The sequence below is a fragment of the Delphinapterus leucas genome, chromosome 1 (genome assembly GCF_059928025.1).
Source record: "Delphinapterus leucas isolate spDelLeu-1000000601 "Yukka" chromosome 1, BTC_Dleu_Yukka2, whole genome shotgun sequence".
NCBI lineage: Eukaryota > Metazoa > Chordata > Mammalia > Artiodactyla > Monodontidae > Delphinapterus > Delphinapterus leucas.
In genome coordinates, this window is record NC_143129.1 from 139,823,404 (window position 1) to 139,842,548 (window position 19,145).

Below are 19,145 nucleotides of genomic sequence, written 5' to 3' on the forward strand. Positions count from 1 at the left end.
GTGGTTGTTCTGCAGTTAGCTGTGATTTTGGTGTGTCCGTGAGAGGAGGTGAGCTCAGGGTCTTTCTACTCTGCCATCATGGCTGCTCTCCCTGATATCTTTTTTTTTTTTTAATGTAGGCATTTATTCCAATAAATTTCCCTCTTAGTACTGCTTTGCTGAATCCCATAGTTCATTGTGTTTTCATTTTAATTTATCTTGAGATATTTTTTAAATTCTCTTTTTATTTCCCATTTGATCCAGTGGTTGTTCAAGAGTATGTTGTTTAATTTCTACGTATTTGTAAATTTTCCCTTTTTTTTTTTTTAATAAGAAAAGAGTTTATTTGGGGTATAAATAATTGCAATTCAGAAGGCACAGATTCAGGTAACCCTGAAAGAGTGTTCTGGGGAAGAGAAATAATCAGGGGCTTATAAAGACAAAAAGCCACGAGGTTGTTCAAAGTTGCCTGGTGAGAATTGTGTTTGTCTCCCATGTGAGTCAGGAAATATTTGTCCTTAAGAATCACAAGTTATTTTAGGGTAGGGGTCTGATAAGTATTTAGGCTGTTCCAAGGTATTTTAGAGTAAGGGTCCAATAAGTATCTTGAGTTTCTGGCAGATGTTTTGGATGACATCATCAGGACAGTAAGTGGTCAAAAGGTCAGATCCATCCAGGCTGAGACATATATAAGTCACACATTATTAATGCCCTCCTGGCTCCATTTTAGAGATCCTTTTAGCAACACCAATTCCATTTTTATTTTCCTTCCACAGTCCTTTTTTACCTCTGCCCCATTTTTTATTGTCCCAGCATAGCCTTCATGGTAAGTCGTTTCAGAGATGTCCAAAAATCAACGTAGAATCCTTTGTTCCCCTGGCATTTTGTTATACCAGCAATGATAATCCCCTGTTTTGGGTTAATCCTATGGTTTCCATCGTTCTCATACCCATGATGGTTGATTGTACTCATTTAAAATCATGCTAACTAAATTCAACCAGGCTTAAATTAGTTAGCAATCTTTTCTTCATTATTTTCCCTAGAGTCTATTGTAAATAATTTTCACATTCCTCAAATTCCTAGTATGTCTTCTACATCAAAACCCAGAGGCTATTTCACTGAAAAGGTTTAAGTCATTAATAAGCTTGATTGACTTCCTCTCTTTTCTAATCTGAAAAGTTTACCTTATTTCCTCCTATACACTTCTTCAATTTTGTCACAAAGAAATACCCTGCTCCCATTTTCAAAACTAATCCCTTCACCTGTCCTAACAACCCCATTTTCACCTGCCTCTTCTCCCTCCTTATTTATAAGGTATCTCTTGAATCTCAAGTAAATTCTTCCCTAATGGCTTGATTCCAAGCCACTTCACTGCCCTAGTTTTACTCTGCCTGAATGGTATTCCTAGGTCTCCCTCACAGGCTTTACTCAATCATTTTGATTCTTAAATGAGGGATTTCTTAGGAGATTTCTTTTGTGTTATCATCTCTCCAAATTCCCCACCTTGGTGTCTTCACATCTAGACACTCTATTTTATGTTCTTCTGCGTAAACTGCCATGGCGTTTACATTGAGCTTTGTTAAGGAAAGCAACTCTGCTACTGTCACCAAACCAGCCTGAACTAGGAGAAATGGAGAGCCTGAAGTACCATCAACATGAGGTAGCTTCATATCTCTCAAACTGTAGGCTGGCCCCACTTTCTGCATAGCTTCAGAAAGCCTGGTTTCAGACCAATACTTTTACAACCAGAGCATAATACTTGATAAAAATCCTCAAATTCTTACTGGTTTATGGTTAACCACAGGGAAAGTCCCACCATGCAGTTAGTTGGAAAAATATTTTACAATAATTATCTAGAGAAGTTCGTTTGAAATGATAATGGCCTAGGTTAGACAATCTTGGAGTATTTTATTAAAAATTCTTGAGGCTAAGATGGTCCTTTAGCTATTCTTGCTTGAAGTTTGTTCCCAGGTGAAAATGCCTTGGGTCACTTCCCAAGAGACCTTGATTGTCCACTTGAGCTGACCAACAATGAGAAGATATCTCATTCTAAAGCTAGTTCCTCAGGAGTCTTCTCTTTCTGTGGAACAAGCCAGGTTTCTGTCCTTCCCCAGTCACCCCTGAGGTCCACTCAACTTCTCATCTTCCAGGAAGCCATTCAGAACGAAGTAAGGTTTTCTTCCTCTTTGGAGAAAATTTCTTAAAAATGGAAGAGTGTGAAGTAAGGGAATAGGGCTCTAAAAGTCAAATGAAAGAACCACAGCCCTCTCTTATGGAATAAGGAATGAATATTCCATAAAAACACTAAATTATATTACAAAAATAGTGCCATGGCTCTAAGGAAAGAATAGAACTGCTTTCTACCTCTTACCTTCAGCAAGCCTGTTATGTGCCTTTAAGTTTTTCTTCCTTGTAATATTGTAGATGCAGTTAAACAACATGGTTTCTCAGATTTCCTCTAGAGCTAATATAATACATAAATTTACTCAGTAGTAAAATATTCTAATATTATAATGCAATATATATTTTTAAAATCTACTTATTTATTTATTAATTATTTTTGGTTGCATTGGGTCTTCATTGCTCTGCATGGGCTTTGTCTAGTTGCAGCAAGTGGGGCCTACTCTTTGTTGCGGTGCGTGGGCTTCTCATTGTGGTGGCTTCTCTTGTTGTGAAGCACGGACTCTATGCGAGTGAGCTTCAGTAGTTCTGACAGGCGGACTCAGTAGTTGTGGCTCATGGGCTCTATAGCACAGTCTCAGTAGTTGTGGCACACAGGCTTAGCTGCTCCACGGCATGTGGGATCTTCCCGGATCAGGGCTCAAACCCATGTCCCCTGCATTGGCAGGCGGATTCTTAACCACTGATCTACCAGGGAAGTCCTGCAGCTTTGATTCCACCTGTCAGGCTCTCTTCAATTCTCTGAACCCCTTGCATTATTCCAGAAAGTCCCAGTTTTGCCATAACATGGAGATTTGATTTCTCTTATGAGCAAAAATCCTGTAAGTAGGAAAATAAGCACCAAATTCCAGCAGAGTCAACTTCACAGAGAGCAAAGGGGTTCAGAAACCACCTTTCGCAGAAAGGAGCTCCAGAGCCCGAACCGGCCACTGTCTCTAGAAAGTTCTCCCCCTGCATCCCTCACCGCCGGCCGGCCAATTTTCCCATTTTCTTGATGTTATTGATTTCTAGTTTCATTCTATTGTGGTAAAAAAAAATAGCTGGTATGACTTAGATCTTAAATTTACTAAGACTTGTTTTGTTAACTAACATGTGATCTATCTTGGAGAATGTTCCATGTGTGCTTGCTGTTGGGTGGAAAGTTCTGTATCAGTTAGGTCCATTTTGTCTATAGTATTGTTCAAGTCAGCTGTTTATTGATTTTCTTTCTGGATGTTCTATGCATTATTGAAAGTGAGACTTATTAAAGTCTCCTATTATTATTGTATTTTTATCAATTTCCCCTTTCATATCTGTCAGTATTTCCTTTATGTACTTAGGTGCCCTGTTGGGTGCATATATATATTGCACCCAACATTGGGTGCATATATATATTGCACCCAACAATTGTTCTATCTTCTTGTTGAATTGACTCTTTATCATTACATGATACATTCTTTGTCTCTAGAGACACTTTTTGAGTTAAAGTCCATTTTGTTTGATATGTTTATAGCCACTTCTGCTTTCTTTGAATTGCTGTAAGAAAGGGATATATTACATTTCTAACATCCCTTCATTTTCCAGCCTGTCCACTTCTTTCTTGTAGATAGCACATAGTCTTGGTTTTTCATCCATTCATCCACTCTATATCTTTTGACTGGGAAGCTTAATCAACTTACATTTAAAATAATTATTTATAGAAAAGGACTTCCTATTACCATTTTGTTAACTGATTTATTTGTCTTATAGTTCTCTTGTCCTTTTTTTTCTCTCCAACTGTCTTTGTGTTTTGTTGTTGTTGCTATTATTTGTATTGACTCCTTTCTCCTTTTCTTTTGTGTAACTTCTCTAAGTATTCTCTGTGTGGATAACTTGGGGCTTATATAAAATATAGTTGTAACAGTCTATTTAAGGTGATAACAACTCCACTTACAAACAAATCTACACTTTCATCTCTCCTTCCCCATTATATGGTCATGTCACAATATACTTCTATTTATATTGTGTATCCAATAACATGATTTAGTTTTAGTTATTTTTAATACTTTTGTCTTTCAACTTTTTACTAGAATGAAAAATGATTTATCCACCACTGAAATAGTAATATGGAATTCTTTTTTGTCTGTATATTTACCTTTACTAATGAGTTTCATAATTTCTTAAGCTCTTATGTGGCTGCTTAATATCCTTCAACTTTTGTTTAGCTGAGAAAGTATTTTTCTCCCCTTCATTTTTGAAGGATAGGTTTATCAGGTATAGTATTCATGGTTAGCAGGGTTTGTTTGTTTGTTTGTTTTTCAGCATTTTGAATATATCATGCAACTCCCTTCTAGACAGCAAGATTTCTGATGAAAAATCTGCTTATAGTCTTACAGGGCTTCCCTTGTATGTAACGTCACCTTTCTCTTGCGGTTTCAAAATTCTGTCTTTAACTTTTGACAATTTGATTATAATGTGTCTTTTTCATTTTATTTGGTGTCTTTTGTGCTTCAGGGACCTTGGTGGCTATTTCTTTCCCTAGGTTTGGGAAGTTTTCAGCTATTATTTCTTTGTATAAACTTTCTTCCCCTTTCTCTCCTCTCCTCCTGGGACTCTCATAATGAATATTCTATATGCTCTCTCTTTCTTTCTTTCTTTCTTTTTTGCCCCTCTGATTGCCAGTGGCCTTTTAGTTTGTCAGTGCTTTCTTCTGCTTGATCTATTCTGTTCTGAAGCCCATATAAATTTTTTTCAGTTCAGTTATTGTATTCTTCAGCTCTGTGATTTCTGCTTGGTACTTTTAAAAATTTCCTCTTTGTTGACATTCTCACTTTGTTCATGCTTTGCTCTCCTGACCTAGGTGAGGATCTTTATGACCATTATTCTGAATTCCCTGTCAGGAAAATCACAGATCTCCATTTTATTAGGGTCAGTTTCTGGAGACTTATCTTGTTCTTTTATTCGGAACATATTTCCTTCTTTCTTCATTTCCCTTGACTCTCTATGTTGGTGTCTGCACATTAGATAAAACACCCACCTCTCTCTGTCTTCTTGGACTGGCCTCATAGTATAGGAAATAAACCTCACCAATCATCCTGGTCAGAGATTCTGGGTGCTCTCAAACCTCTGTGCTTGTCCAAACTGCCATCTTTGTTCTTAGTGTCCCCCAGGAGAATAAAGTATGCCAAGTCCTCAGTGCCTCAAGAAGGCAAGAAAGAAGCCAGCAGCTCAAATAACAGCTAGAAAAGTTGGGGCGCTAGATGAGTAAACCAATTCCTTCTCTCCTTAGTGAGAATTTGGAAGCTGGAGTTTATCACTCACTAGCTCTGCAGTGAACTTGGGAGAGGAACTGTGGCAAATCTCCACACCCTCATTCAGACCAACCACCCTTTCGAATGGCCTGCTTTGCTCTCTGTTGCCCCCAGGGTCTTAGCAAATGTTGGGTCATGTTAGGTCTCATAGACATGTGGGTTAGAAGCCAGTCGCTTGGGTAGCAGCTGGAAAGTGGGGGGCTTGATGTGAAGTCCACCTCCTTCTAGAGAGAAGCTGAGGACTTGATTTTATCACTGTAGCAGGCTGAGGGTAGGAGCTGCAGGAAGTGTCTGCACACCTGTTCAAACTCCCAAGAGACTAGTCATTGCCTGTCCTGTCAGCTCCCAGAGACAGGCAAGTTAGATGCCAGACCCTCAGGCAGCAGCTGGAAAAGTCAGAGCACTAGTTTGCAGTCTAACCCTTTCTAAAGAGATGCTGAGAGCTAGGTGTTACTGGAGTGAGCTGAGAGGAGGGGGAGGAGTCATGGGGAGAGCATGCAGGGACATTAAAAATTGTTGCTTTCTCTGTAGACCCTGGGGGAGAAGTACAGGCTGGGCCCCATCACCTCCCAGACAGGCAAGTTAGACCCTCTGATAGCAGCTGGAAAAATCATGACACTTGTTGTGTAGTTCAACTCCTTCCAGGGAGAAGCTGGAGGCTTGTTTTTTTCACTGGAGTGAGCTAAGGGGAAAAGCCACAGGAAGTGCCCACATGCCCACTTAAGCTCTGAGAGGACTAATTGCCTACCCCATTATCTACCAGATGCAGGCTAGTTAGAAGGCAAATCCTCAGGCAGCAGCTGGAAAAGTCACTGCCAGATGTGCAGTCAAACCCTTTCCAGGGAGCAGCTGGGAGCTGAACTTTATTGCCTGCTCACTCAGCTCCTAGCCAAGGGGAATGAGCTGGGCAAGTGCTTGTACAAGTTCAAAACTGCCTCATAGTTCCTTGAGGTCCCAGGGAACTAGCAAATGCCAGGACCTATCAGCTTCTAGAGATGGGTGAGTTAGAAGCTAGTCCTTCAGGTAGCAGCCATAAAAATTGTGATGTTGGATGTTTGTTTGGCCCAAAGCCTTCACTCCTCAGGTTGAAGAAGGTAGTTGAGGGTTTCCTCCCATTTGCCAATTGCATGGCACATTGCTGGGGTGGGGTTTATAGTGAGAGGGTATCAGCATTTCCTACCTTTTTCAATGTGGGTATTTTCTTAGTCCCCCAGTGTGTAGGAGTCTTTCTAGCTTCTGGATTTTTCTCAGAAGTACTGATACATGTGAAGCAGTTTATTGAATCTATGGGTGGAAGATCTTTTGCCTATTCAGATATTCCTTCCAATGCACACCCTGATCTCTTCAGAGCATCTTGAGACTGGATTTCTAAAGAAAACATTGTGTCCATCAGCAATTCTAATGCAGCTAGTACATATTTACTAACTATGTAGAAGATACTGTGCTGAGTGTTGTGAGGGAAGCAGAGATGAACCAAGTAAGGCCGGTGACCTCAAGAAACCATGTAGCAAGACAGACACATTAAAAACAAACAAAGGTAGATCACATTAAGGTCGCTAAGACAAAGACTTTGAAAGTTTTAGAAAAATGTATCTCATCTTTTTTGAGAAATCCCCGAAGAATTTATTCGGAAGAGGGGAATGTTTGAGTTGAAGCAAGAGGCAAGAGGTCTAACTTGCAACTTTTAACCACTTACTGATAGCAAGTTGCTGCAGCCCAGGTGGGCAAGGGAATGGAGCACGTCACCATCAAAACCATAGCCAGATTAAGGATCCAACTGTAGCTCTATCCCTGAGCATGTCACTGTGTGCAGGGTGATGCGTGAAAGTTTCACTTCACTACATTTGTTATCCCCTATAATATGGAACTTCAGAGAGCTGTAGAATGTGTACATTTAATTTAGACATCTAGAGTAGAGCTGTCCAATAGAATTTTCTGTGATGATAGAAATGTTCTTAATCTGCACTGTCCAATATCAGAGCCACTAGCCATATGTGGCTAGAAGGAGGAAATAAAATCTAAATTTGTTTTAATAACCAGTGTGGCTAACAGCCATCACATTGGTCAGTGCAGGTCTAGAACTTTGGGTTGTTCTTAGTGAACTAGTCACAAAATAATGTATGGCCAGCATTTATTGTATAGTTCAGAAAATCAAATTAGTAGAATCATGGTCTTTTGGGATCATGTTGATCTACCTAGAGTGAGATAGGACTTCACTTCTGTCTCCATCATCTTTCCATAACTGACACATTAACTAACTTCATGTGATTAAACAAATATTTATTGAGCATCCATTAACATGAACAGAATGAAACCTTTCCAAGACATGTTCCAAGAACATGAAACACCTGCACTTTTCTAAAAACTTCACAACTCATTTTGAAAAACCTGTGTAAGATTCGGAAATGGGGTACTGGAAGAAAGAAACCTCCAAATAAAGCAGCTTTAAAAAATGCTTAACTAAGAGAAATCTGGGTTGGAAGTCCACAGCTGATACGACTAAATGATGATTTCAGGATACAAGTGCCTTCTTCCTTATTGTTCCACTAGGGTTGCCCTCAGGCACATGGCATTCCAGATGGGGAGGGAGAAGAGCTAGGGAAAGCAGCCCATTCTTTTAACAGGCAGGCACACATCACTATTATTCACATCTCTTTGGCCAGAACTTGGTTAAATGGCCCCACCTAGTTACAAGGGAATCTGGCAAGTAGTTAATCTAACTAACTCCCCCACCCCATGGTAAATATAACAAGCTGAGGTATGGGGTTCTATTGCTAAAGGAAGAAGGGGAGAAAGAATTGATATAGTCGTAGTCTTTACCAAGAAAACACAAAAAAAACCCAGAAATATTCTGGATTCCATGATAATGCAAATTGGAGATATAAAAGAGCACAACAAAAAATCATTTTTACACATCATTCACACCACACACACACACACACACACACACACAAAAACAAATGAAAAAATTAGAATTTTTTCTTTACCAATCTAAATATTTAAGTCCTTTATTTAAAGCAACAAATGTGCACTTGTACCCACTAAAAATTCATCATATCAGACACAGAATCAGAAATTTTTACTTTAAAACATTTGACAAGTATTGTTATTGGACAATCATTTATTTAAAATAATATACTAAATACAAAAATAAATCAAGTATTGCTTCTATTTTTCAAGTGTCAAAGTCTTTGCCATAGAAAATAGAAAGAACCTTTTATAAACTAAAAATTACATTTAAGCTCCATCAAGTTTAATAACTGCACACGATTTCCTTTTATGTTTGTGCTTTACAAATTTCCAAACTACTTCTTTGCAAGGTACAGGTTCACAACAAGAATGTATGCATACAACCATATACACACATTTTTACATAGGAATGTTTCTCATTAAATATACATATAGAGAACCTAAAACAGATAGTACTGTGGCCTAAAAGCCAACCCACTGGGCCACATGTGCCACTATACAGCAACAGGTGTAGATGCAGAAGCATTATTTGACATTCAAATGAGCGCTCCAGTTATCAAAGACGATGACATCTGAGTAAGGGCTACTCAGTTTAATGTTTCTAGACAAGACATTAGTTCTTAATCTATATTAAATCATTAGTTCAACAGCCTTATTCAAAAAAACAGAGTGAACGTCAAATATTTCACAATACATTAAGCTGAGGATAAACATCATTGTCATATGTACACACTTTTATTTTAAAAAGGTAAAGGAATACTTATTAATCTTAGAGCAAATACTCAAAATTAAAGATCATTCCCAAATTGGTCTGTGGTTTTACTTTATAATCACTGGGACATTCAATTCCTTATCAATCAGAGAGATAAATGCTGAATTTCTCTTCCCCGGTATATGCACTCAAGCCTCACAGCACAGACATGTATAAATCATGGTTCAAGGTGAATATTTATAATGCTTTACCACCCACAGGGTGTCAATCTCACTACACTAACCAGATGTGGAAAAGACTCTCACTTCTGATCAGTTCCTGAATTTCCATATGATTAATCACAATAGAGAACTTTAAATTACATTAGTAATTTATTAGTATAAATACATATTGAGCATTTTAAATTCTACCAACTAGAAAAGTGCTAAATCACAAAATTTGCTTTTTCTCTATTTAGGAAAAAGAATCTAGCCTTACATCCTTATTCAGAAATTGCATGAAGTTTTCAGAAATTCCAAATATAATGATTGAAAATTTATAAGCAATTGAACTGTGAAAATACTAATTTATTGAAATTGATGTTTTACAATAAATTTCATTAAAAGGGAGCTTGAAGAGCTTGTGAAATCTCAATTATAAGCAAGTAGTAAACACCAAAGGAGCAGATATCTTACATTGACCAAAATGTACCAAAATGCTATAATATTTAGAAAATTTTAATTAGCATGCTAAAATATTTTCAAAAGCTTATTTCATTTCACTAAAAGTCACAGGCAAGCAGAGACTACAATAATACAGGAAAATGAAATTCAACAATATAATTGTACCAGTAAAGAACACCAAAATCTAAGAGGTAGTCAAAAGAAGTAACCCTGATAAAATATCCTGACAGATGCTCCTTAATCTCAGAGACCCAAATATAGTATGAAATTCTTATATTTTCAGTGATTAGAAAACATTTATTGGTATAGAATATAAAAACCAAGTATCTAAGTGAATAATACTGTAAATGGAACAATACTCATATTTGCAAAAAAAAAGCTAAGAATAAAATCTAGAACAGATGTCTACAGCCTGCAGGCCAAATCTGGCCTACTGCCAGTTTCTGCAAACAAAGTTTTACTGAAATATAACTATACCCATTTAATTTACATATTGTATATGGCTCCTGATTTTATACTTACAGCTGAGTTGAGTACTTGCGATAGATCATATGGCCCACAAAACCTAAAATACTTACTTACTAAAACATTGACCATCTGTCCCTTTACAGAAAGTTTGCTGACCCGTGGTCTAGACATATGCTGATAGGTATGTAGTTCTGAATAGCACTGGAAAGATTATGTCACAACATAAGGTATTCAACCATAAGGAATGTAAGATACTAGTTACATCATAATTCAATTACTTTTCATATCTGAAATCGTCCTAACATTTTTCTTTTTTTCATTTTTGTGGTCTAACATCAATGAGTGTTTCCAAGTTATTATAAAAAGATTTAGTACTACACTGTCCAAGAAGTTTCTGCAATGATGAAAGTATTTTATATCTGCACTGTCCAATACTGTAGCCACTAGCCACATATGGCTATTGAGCATCTGAAATGTGGCTAGTGCAACCAAAGAACTGAATTTTTAATTTTAATTAAATTGCCAATGTGACTTTTGGCTACATTATTGGACAGCACAGATTTAACTCAACTAAATTAAAATTCCAAAGTGTGACTCTTAAAAATGACCAAAAATAATAGAGTAATGCCTTTGAAAAAAGGAGATTTGGGCAGAAATGAACTGAATACCATAAACTCAACCCAAGACAAATTCCTTAATTAGTAAGCAAGATAAAAGTGATTCCAGGGCTTCCCTGGTGGCGCAGTGGTTGAGAGTCTGCCTGCCAATGCAGGGGACACGGGTTCGTGCACCCCGGTCCGGGAATATCCCACATGCCGCGGAGCGGCTGGGCCCATGAGCCTGCGCTTCCGGAGGCTGTGCTCCGCAACGGGAAAGGCCACAACAGTGAAAGGCCCGCGTACCGCAAAAAAAAAAAAAAAAAAAAAAAAGTGATTCCAAATTGTTCCTCTACTTCACTATCTCTTTTCAGTGAAGAGGCAAAACTACTAATGCATCTTTTTTTTTTTTTTTTTTTTAGCAGAAACCTTGATAATTTTATGCTTAAAAGTAATAATAGGGCTTCCCTGGTGGCGCAGTGGTTGAGAGTCTGCCTGCCGATGCAGGGGACACGGGTTCGTGCCCCGGTCCGGGAAGATCCCACATGCTGCGGAGTGGAAAGGCCCGTGAGCCATGGCTGCTGAGCCTGCGCGTCCGGAGCCTGTGCTCCGCAACGGGAGAGGCCCGCGTACCACAAAAAAAAAAAAAAAAAAGTAATAATAATTGTAATCTTCATTAATTATATTAAAATAGTGTGGGCGTTTCACACGAAGTATATTTTTTAGCTTGCTTCCCATCAGAAAGTCATCTCTTAAAGTCAGTTCATTTCTATACCCTTAACATTTCAACCATGCTGTACAGAAGCCTTAGTTTATAGTAGGTACATATGAGAACTGTGACCTCTTCTAAATCTGCAAAATTGCCAAGTAGTCACTTCTTTGGAGAAGTCATTTTAATAGTCCAATCTTCCAAATGTTATGTCTTCCATTACATGATAAAATATACCCATTCAGCAACAGAATTAGAGGACGGAGGTAACGCCTTGTGTAGGTCAAGTCAAAAAATATAACTCTTGTATAGTTCTCCACGTGCCTACCTCACAACTGTTTTTTTTTTCACAACTATTTTTATACCAAAACACTAAAATAGATGTATTTTTAGATTACGTATTACCGATTACACATTGCAAATTAGTTACTGGTCCAACCGAAAACATTAAACTAAAATATACAAAGTCAATTTGAAATAATATAATACTCTCAAAAGACAAATGTTTGAGATTTTTGCCTTATTATATCTTCCATTTATTCACACATGCTTCCCCAGATAGCTAATTTCACATTCTGTTTTCAAAATCAGCTGGCAAGACTAATTTTATGCATTTTGATTTTAAAATAGCTGATATCCAGAATCATACACTTCTTTTCCAACCTGGTAGTTAGTTGAAAGATACAAAATATTTTAAGGGCACTTCTGTTTATGTGTTCTTTTGCAGTTTAATCAGATGTCGTAGCAGGAACTTTAACAGAGAGATTTCTTCTGGTGCTGGTGATGTGCCGCTGCTGTGCTAGGAAAGACCGGGCAGGAGCACAAGCCCCCGTGTCTCTGTAAGCACCACTGCCGCTCACGAGTCTAGATTCCATCCCTAATTTCTGGAATGCTAGACTCTGAACAAAAATAAACAAATAACATGACTATGTAGAGTTTGCAAAGTTCTTTCCACATATACAAAGTCATTTAATCCTCAGAACAATTCTATATAGCTGGTGTCTTCCTCATTGTTATAGAAAAATTAAGGGTTCAGGAGCTACACTCCACGTGATAATGCCAGTAAGAAAGGGGAAAATAAAGGCATAAATCCCTGTTTCTCTATTTTGACCCATTAAATTTGAAATTGTTAAAAACAGTAGCTTAAAATAATGCTCCAGAATTAAGCTTAATTTTAACAATAGAAAAAAAGTCCCAAGGCAAATTTTTGTGTTGGGGCCATTACTCCAGCCATTATGAGCAGACACAGCACAAGAGAAAAGCTTAGGATCAATGGTTCTTGAAGTGTGGTCCCTGGATTAACGTTTGCACAACTGGGAATTTAAAAGTGCAAATTATACCTGTGGATTCTACCCAGACCTACTGAATAAAAAGCTCTGCAGGTAAGTCCAATAGTTTGTGTTTTAACAAGTCTTCTGTTGAATGCTAAAGTTTGAGAATCACAGAATAGTTCAAATTTACTATGGTCTAGCTATATATCAGTACATGACAAATTACCGTAGTTGTGGCTATTGGGTTTCTTACTAAGGGAAGAAGTCACTACTCCTCTCTCACTAGATCACATAAAGCGATTTTACTGAACTTAGCTTCACTGGTAACTAGTACAATAGACAACAATATTGTAAATGCTCAAAAAATATGGGTTGAAAAATGATTAAATAATGCATTATTTGGCTCTAATATCTTTGATGATTTATGTATCAAGAGGCCACAGAACAACAAGGAAAATAATATATTGTCCCTAATCTTAACCAGGATGGCTAACCCATGAAGGAAGGTTCTTGGGACACCTCACACAATCTCCTTCAAGGTCTTGCTAAATTAAGCCAGATTTCACCAAATAGAGAAGGGAGGGAGAAAACACAGACAAAAAGTATGATGACATGAAAGAAAAAGGCATGTTTGAGGATGGAGAACCAGCTCTTCATGGTGAAGCACAGGCTTCACACGTGGAGAGTCTATAAACTGATATTCTCTCATACTAAATAAATGGCAGCTAAGGTAGATAATGGCTGTGTTATTATCTATGCTAGCTGATTAGAATACTCAAAAGAACCATATACATCAGGAAATGCTACTCTTGAAAACATCCCACCATACTAAGGATGACAAAATAAAATATACCAAATTATTTTATACTATTTTCTCTGTTAGGACAGATAGACAATTCTTAAAGAGCAGTCTCTGGATAAAAAAAAGAAAATACAACAAAGGATACACTGAGAGGCTTTAGGGATGTTAAAATACATGCTGAGTACTAGAAGCAATTAATTTTGTATTATACAGATATTCGTATTTCTACAGAAACACTTTATGAAGCACAAATTAAATGTTTTAGCTCAAATAAGGCGATTTTAAAAATGTTTAAGAACTGTATGAGTGCTTCATGTGCATTAACTTAAAGGTTGGTGAGTCATGAAATCAATTTAGTGGTTTTCAAAGTCAAAATCAACTAAAAATATTAAAATATAAAGTAAATTTGGATTATGATCAACATTTTAAAAAAATGAGAGAATATAGTAGAAAACACCTGAGTGCAACACACACAGTCAAGGTAACTTTGTTCAGTTATACATAAACATGAACACATACTAATTTGTAGTATAAAGTATATTTCCTTCTGTGGTTCATGGTCAAATTGTTTGATAAACACTGTTCTAAACATCGATTCACTGGCTAAATTTCAACTCACCTTATTATACCAGGCAGAAACAATGAGTTTTTCTTCATAATCACGGAATTTTGCTACTTTACACTCACTCTGGAAAAAGATATGAGGACTATTAAAATCCCAGAAACAAACCCAAATTACTGAAAATGGAATATTTTTTTCACTATGCCCATGATCAAGAGAATGTGAAGAATGCATTGTGAGGCACAGAAAGTATACAAATTGTAAAGCTGAATCATGGGAAATGCATGCCCAGCACCTTTAGGAAAGAATAAGATTGTGACTAATAAATCTTTATTTTAGGAATTGTACTAGTAGAACAGATATTAAACAATAACAAACAAGAAACGAGTGATTCTTATGCTACTGTCCCCTATATCTAGAGAAAAAAGTAACAACTGGCTTAGGTGACAAAACAAAGCTGCACCTGCGGAGAGTCGAAACTAAGGAGAAAAAGGATGTAGGGAAAAATACCCCAGAAAATCCTTTAAAATTTCCTGTAAAGCTTAGCAAGAATTGTTCTGTCTCAGTCCTTGGTGACTGTATGCTACACTGCCCAGGGCCCTATCTGCGTGCCACCCTAGAGACTGACGTTCATTTCTTAATTACTCTAATACAGCTGATTTTGTACATGTTGTGGAGCGCCAGATATAGCTGGCATCTAAAACATATGAATGTTCCTACAGCAAGATGCTCATGGTGCGAAAAGCATACAGGAAACAAAGGAGGTAAGATGCCCATCTTCTCGCTCACATCCACTCCAGACAGACTGCCCGAGAAGGATGCAGACAGAATAACCTCTGCTATAAACATTAGTTTTCTCCTTTTTACTGTTTGCAGTGTGTGTACAGATAACTACACATAAATCAAAGGCCCATATGCTGTGACTTTGAAGATTTTCCTCACAGCCCTATATTAGAGGCACCATTTTGTCATCACACTTGTAAAGGAGCTACATTTCAAGTATCAACACTGGTGCACATTCTCATTGGCTTTCACTGGGAAGTGACTATTCAAAGCAACTTAGAGTTCATAGATTATTCAGTTCAAGTCCCATTATTTTACAGATGAGGAGACTGAGGACCAAACAGGAGTGACAACTTTAAGACAAGTTAACAGTAAAGCTGTAACCTTGGCTTCTGATTGATGTGATATTTAATGCCGTGGGGGTACAGAGATATGATACAGCCTCTGCCCTCAAGACACTCTGACATATGCCATAAAGAAAAATGCTATTGTGGGATGAATTCATGAGTTCAAAGTACATGGAGTCACTATAAAGAGACAACTCACTTTGCCTAAGATATACAAGGAGAGCTTTATAAATGGGAGATACTGCAGCTGGATCCTGAAGAATGAATAGTATTTCTTCAGAGAGACACTTCTATCCAGTGATTTTTTACAACACTTGACATGGCCTGGACAAGCACTTGCAGCAAGTGCACCACAGGCTGGTGTGTACTCTGTATATTAAGGCCTTTAAAGCTTTAAATAAATTATTTCCACCACAGTCTCTATCTACTGGCTCAGAAATAATATGAGTAAATGAATATAGTGTATTTCCCTGAAATAAAATGAAGAAAATGGTAAATGAATATAGTGTATTTCCCTGAAACATAACCTTCCTAGTTGATTTATTGGGAGAAGAAAAGTAAAAGAAGAATCTGGTTAACTGAGTGTAGTACCTTTTTAAAAAGGTGAGCTTTGTGTTTTTGTTTTTTTTTTAATGAACTCTCATCCACATAATATTAAAAGGAGCATGATGGCAGGACTCTACTAGAAAGAAGGGCTATCTATATGATTGGCTGATACAGAGGGAGAGACATACAATGGAGCAAGATACATAAACTTGTAGAGGCCCATCTTGTGGGCTTGTGAGATGCTTTGTAATAAGCATACTGAGTGCTAAAACATGACACTCCTAACTTCTAAATTCCTGTGAAATTTGATCATTAATGGCAAATATTGACAGCAGTTAATTATATATTGACAGAATAATTAAGAGGAGATATATGAATATGGAAGTTTTACCTCCAGAATCTCAATTCTTCTCTCTTTCTCTGCCAACTGCTTTCTAAGTAGCATTATTTCAGCTGATGCTGGATTTAATTTGGGGTCTAAAGTTTTTATTACCTGTTTAAAGGAAAAAAACAAATCTCTTACATTCACTTTATCTTGTCAAATACTGAAATAAGAACACAGTGTGTAAAATCTGTGTAAAGTGGAACATTATCCAGAAAGTGATCCAGGAGCTAACTATAACTTGTTTCACATTCTAATTTGAGTAACAAAAATAACATTCTACAGACTAGAAATGGTGTAAAAATTCAGTACAAAAATGGGAAGATACCCATCCCCAAATCAAATATCCTTCTCCAGGCTTAGTACTCAGCCTTATCAAGCTTTGAGCACTGAGGTCTTGAAATAACCCTTTTCTACCTTTAACTTGAATCAGATAAATTAAAACATTTTTTAATTAATTAAAATGAATTCAATAGTTATATGGGAACTTGCTAACTGTACAAAGTAGGAGTAACTAACACACAAAAAAATTCTTAGCAACAATCTTTTACTACCATTATCTAGTTAGATGTAATTCAATATATAAGATAAATAGACATTGATGATTTTGTCTGCAAATTCTAGAGTATTCAATCATATCCATGTAAATTACCAAATGTGAGCAAAAACAAAGTTTGATCAGAATGTCGTTCAGAGACTGAACTGAACTATGTAGTCAGCAGTATGGTAGCAAATCAACTCAGAAATATTAGGTATAAATTACAAGCAAAACATGTTTCCAATAATAAGGTCATCTGTATCACCTAATTACAAATCTATTTTAAAAGATTTAAAATTTAATGACAAGAAAATTTCATCTTTGTTTATAGAGGTAAAGAAAAAAGACTAGAAAGTAATATCCCTAAACATTACTGTGGTTCATTCAAAACGATTCACTGCTAAACGTGGCAGGCACTGTGGCAGATGGGGCTGCAGCAGTTTGCCAGAGTCAGGGCAACTGACTCTTATGAAGTACCTCCCCTTATGAAGTACACATTGTAAAAGCAGACACATTAGTTTTTAAATCATAATTACAAAGAACACATAAAAATTGGTTGCCTCTAAGTGATAGAAAGTATGGTTGTGACTTTTCTATATTTTCTGAGCTTTCTATCATGTACATATGTTACTATTTTAACCTCTCCCCTGAAGTAGTGTAAGGGTAAAAAATGAAATCATGTTTACCAAAAAAGCAACTATTTTTTAAATGATAATATTTGATGATGGCAAGAATACAGTATTCGTTGTCATTGCTTTGTCCAATTAGCTATAATACTTTTAGAATATCATGTAGAAATACATGTTAAGCATCTTAAAAATGTTCTTATCCTTTGACCCAATAACTTTGTTTGATGCATTAACCTAGGAACAAGGTTAACATAATAAACCAAAATAAGGGGAAACTTTCTGTATAAATATGTTTCCCGTAGCCTTATTTCTAGGAGCGAAAAAGACATGGAAACAAACTATTTCCAACAATAGGATGTTGACTAAGTAAACAATGATATATCTACTCAACTGAAAGATTATGTAGCTAACTCTTTAATTTTGCAGTCTGCTCCATACACAAGTGTATTGTTTGCTGCTGTATTCCCAGTGCTTACCATAACAGGTGCTCGATAAATATGAAGCTATATTTATATAACATGAGGACATTAAGTTTAAAAATACAAATCGCACGATCCAAATCATACGTGATACGATCATACAAATTGGGTGTGTGGGTGTGTTACGGTAAACAATCACGGAGATAATAGGCACTGAAAAAAATGCACTGTTAACAGCAGTTGTCTCTGGGAACCTTTCAATAAATTTTCTACTGAAAGCATTTACACATTTGTAACAGAGACACTGAAGTGTGGCAGACTGCCCGGATGTTTAGTAAGTCGGCCTCCTGAAGTTGGGTGCAGCCACCTGCCTGAGTTCTGCCCAATGAAGTGCGAGGGAAGAGATTTACGCTTGATCCATTACATATGTTCCATACGATCTTGGCTTGTCTTCCCTCCTCTGTAGCTGGACAATGTCGAGTGAATCTGAGAACCCCTTAGTGAAGAAGGCTGACCCTTCGTCAGCTGGGGGCTCTGAATGACTGCATAGAGTACGGCCCCTCCCACACTGACGACTGAACTTCGTGTGATCAAGAAGGGAACTTCTGGGCTTCCCTGGTGGCACAGTGGTTGAGAGTCCGCCTGCCGATGCAGGGGACATGGGTTCGTGCCCCGGTCCGGGAAGATCCCACATGGCGCAGAGCGCCTGGGCCCGTGAGCCATGGCCGCTGAGCCTGCGCGTCCAGAGCCTGTGCTCCATCCACAACGGGAGAGGCCACAGCAGTGAGAGGCCCACGTGCCGCAAAAAAAAAAAAAAAGAAAGACTTCTATCTTGCTAAGCCTTGAGATCTTGGGGCGTACCTGTTGCTGCAGGTACTATTTACACCTTAATAAATAAAAAACTTAAACATAACAAGGGAAGACATGTTAGCAGTATTTTAAGGCTCTGTCATAAAATTCTCTTCTTTTATTCAGTAACTAGAAAAGGGCACATTAACATTCTGTGAGAATACTTACAGTTAATTAGGAAAATATATTCATGGAAATAAAAGATTTTATGAGAACAGTACTTACAGATATTTAAGAAAAAGTATGAAATAAGGAAAAGAATAATTAGTCTGGTGAACATTTAGACATTAACTGTCTAATACAGACTTAATGGTAAAACAATTTAAACAAGTTTGGTGAACATTTAGAACATTAACTGTCTAATACAGACTTAATGCTAAAACAATTTAAACAAGTTTGCAAAGCTCAATTTTCACAAAGGCAAATGTTCACTGTAAGAGCTAAAGATTACATACCTTACAGTAGTCATTT

At 37.2% G+C, this 19,145-nt stretch overlaps 1 protein-coding gene across 2 annotated transcripts in view; it reads right to left on the reverse strand.

Annotated features, from left to right (window-relative positions):
• Positions 1-8,421: 8,421 nt before the first annotated feature.
• Positions 8,422-19,145, reverse strand: part of HOOK1 (hook microtubule tethering protein 1) — a 67,598-nt gene continuing 56,874 nt past the window's right edge. For both annotated transcript variants that reach the window (XM_022575803.2, XM_089921876.1), the window contains 3 exons: positions 16,249-16,350; positions 14,239-14,307; positions 8,422-12,445 (listed from right to left, as the gene is read on the reverse strand). In XM_022575803.2, coding sequence (XP_022431511.1) covers positions 12,275-12,445; positions 14,239-14,307; positions 16,249-16,350 — 342 coding nt within the window. In that variant the 3' untranslated portion in view covers positions 8,422-12,274. The remainder of the gene's footprint in view (positions 12,446-14,238; positions 14,308-16,248; positions 16,351-19,145) is intronic.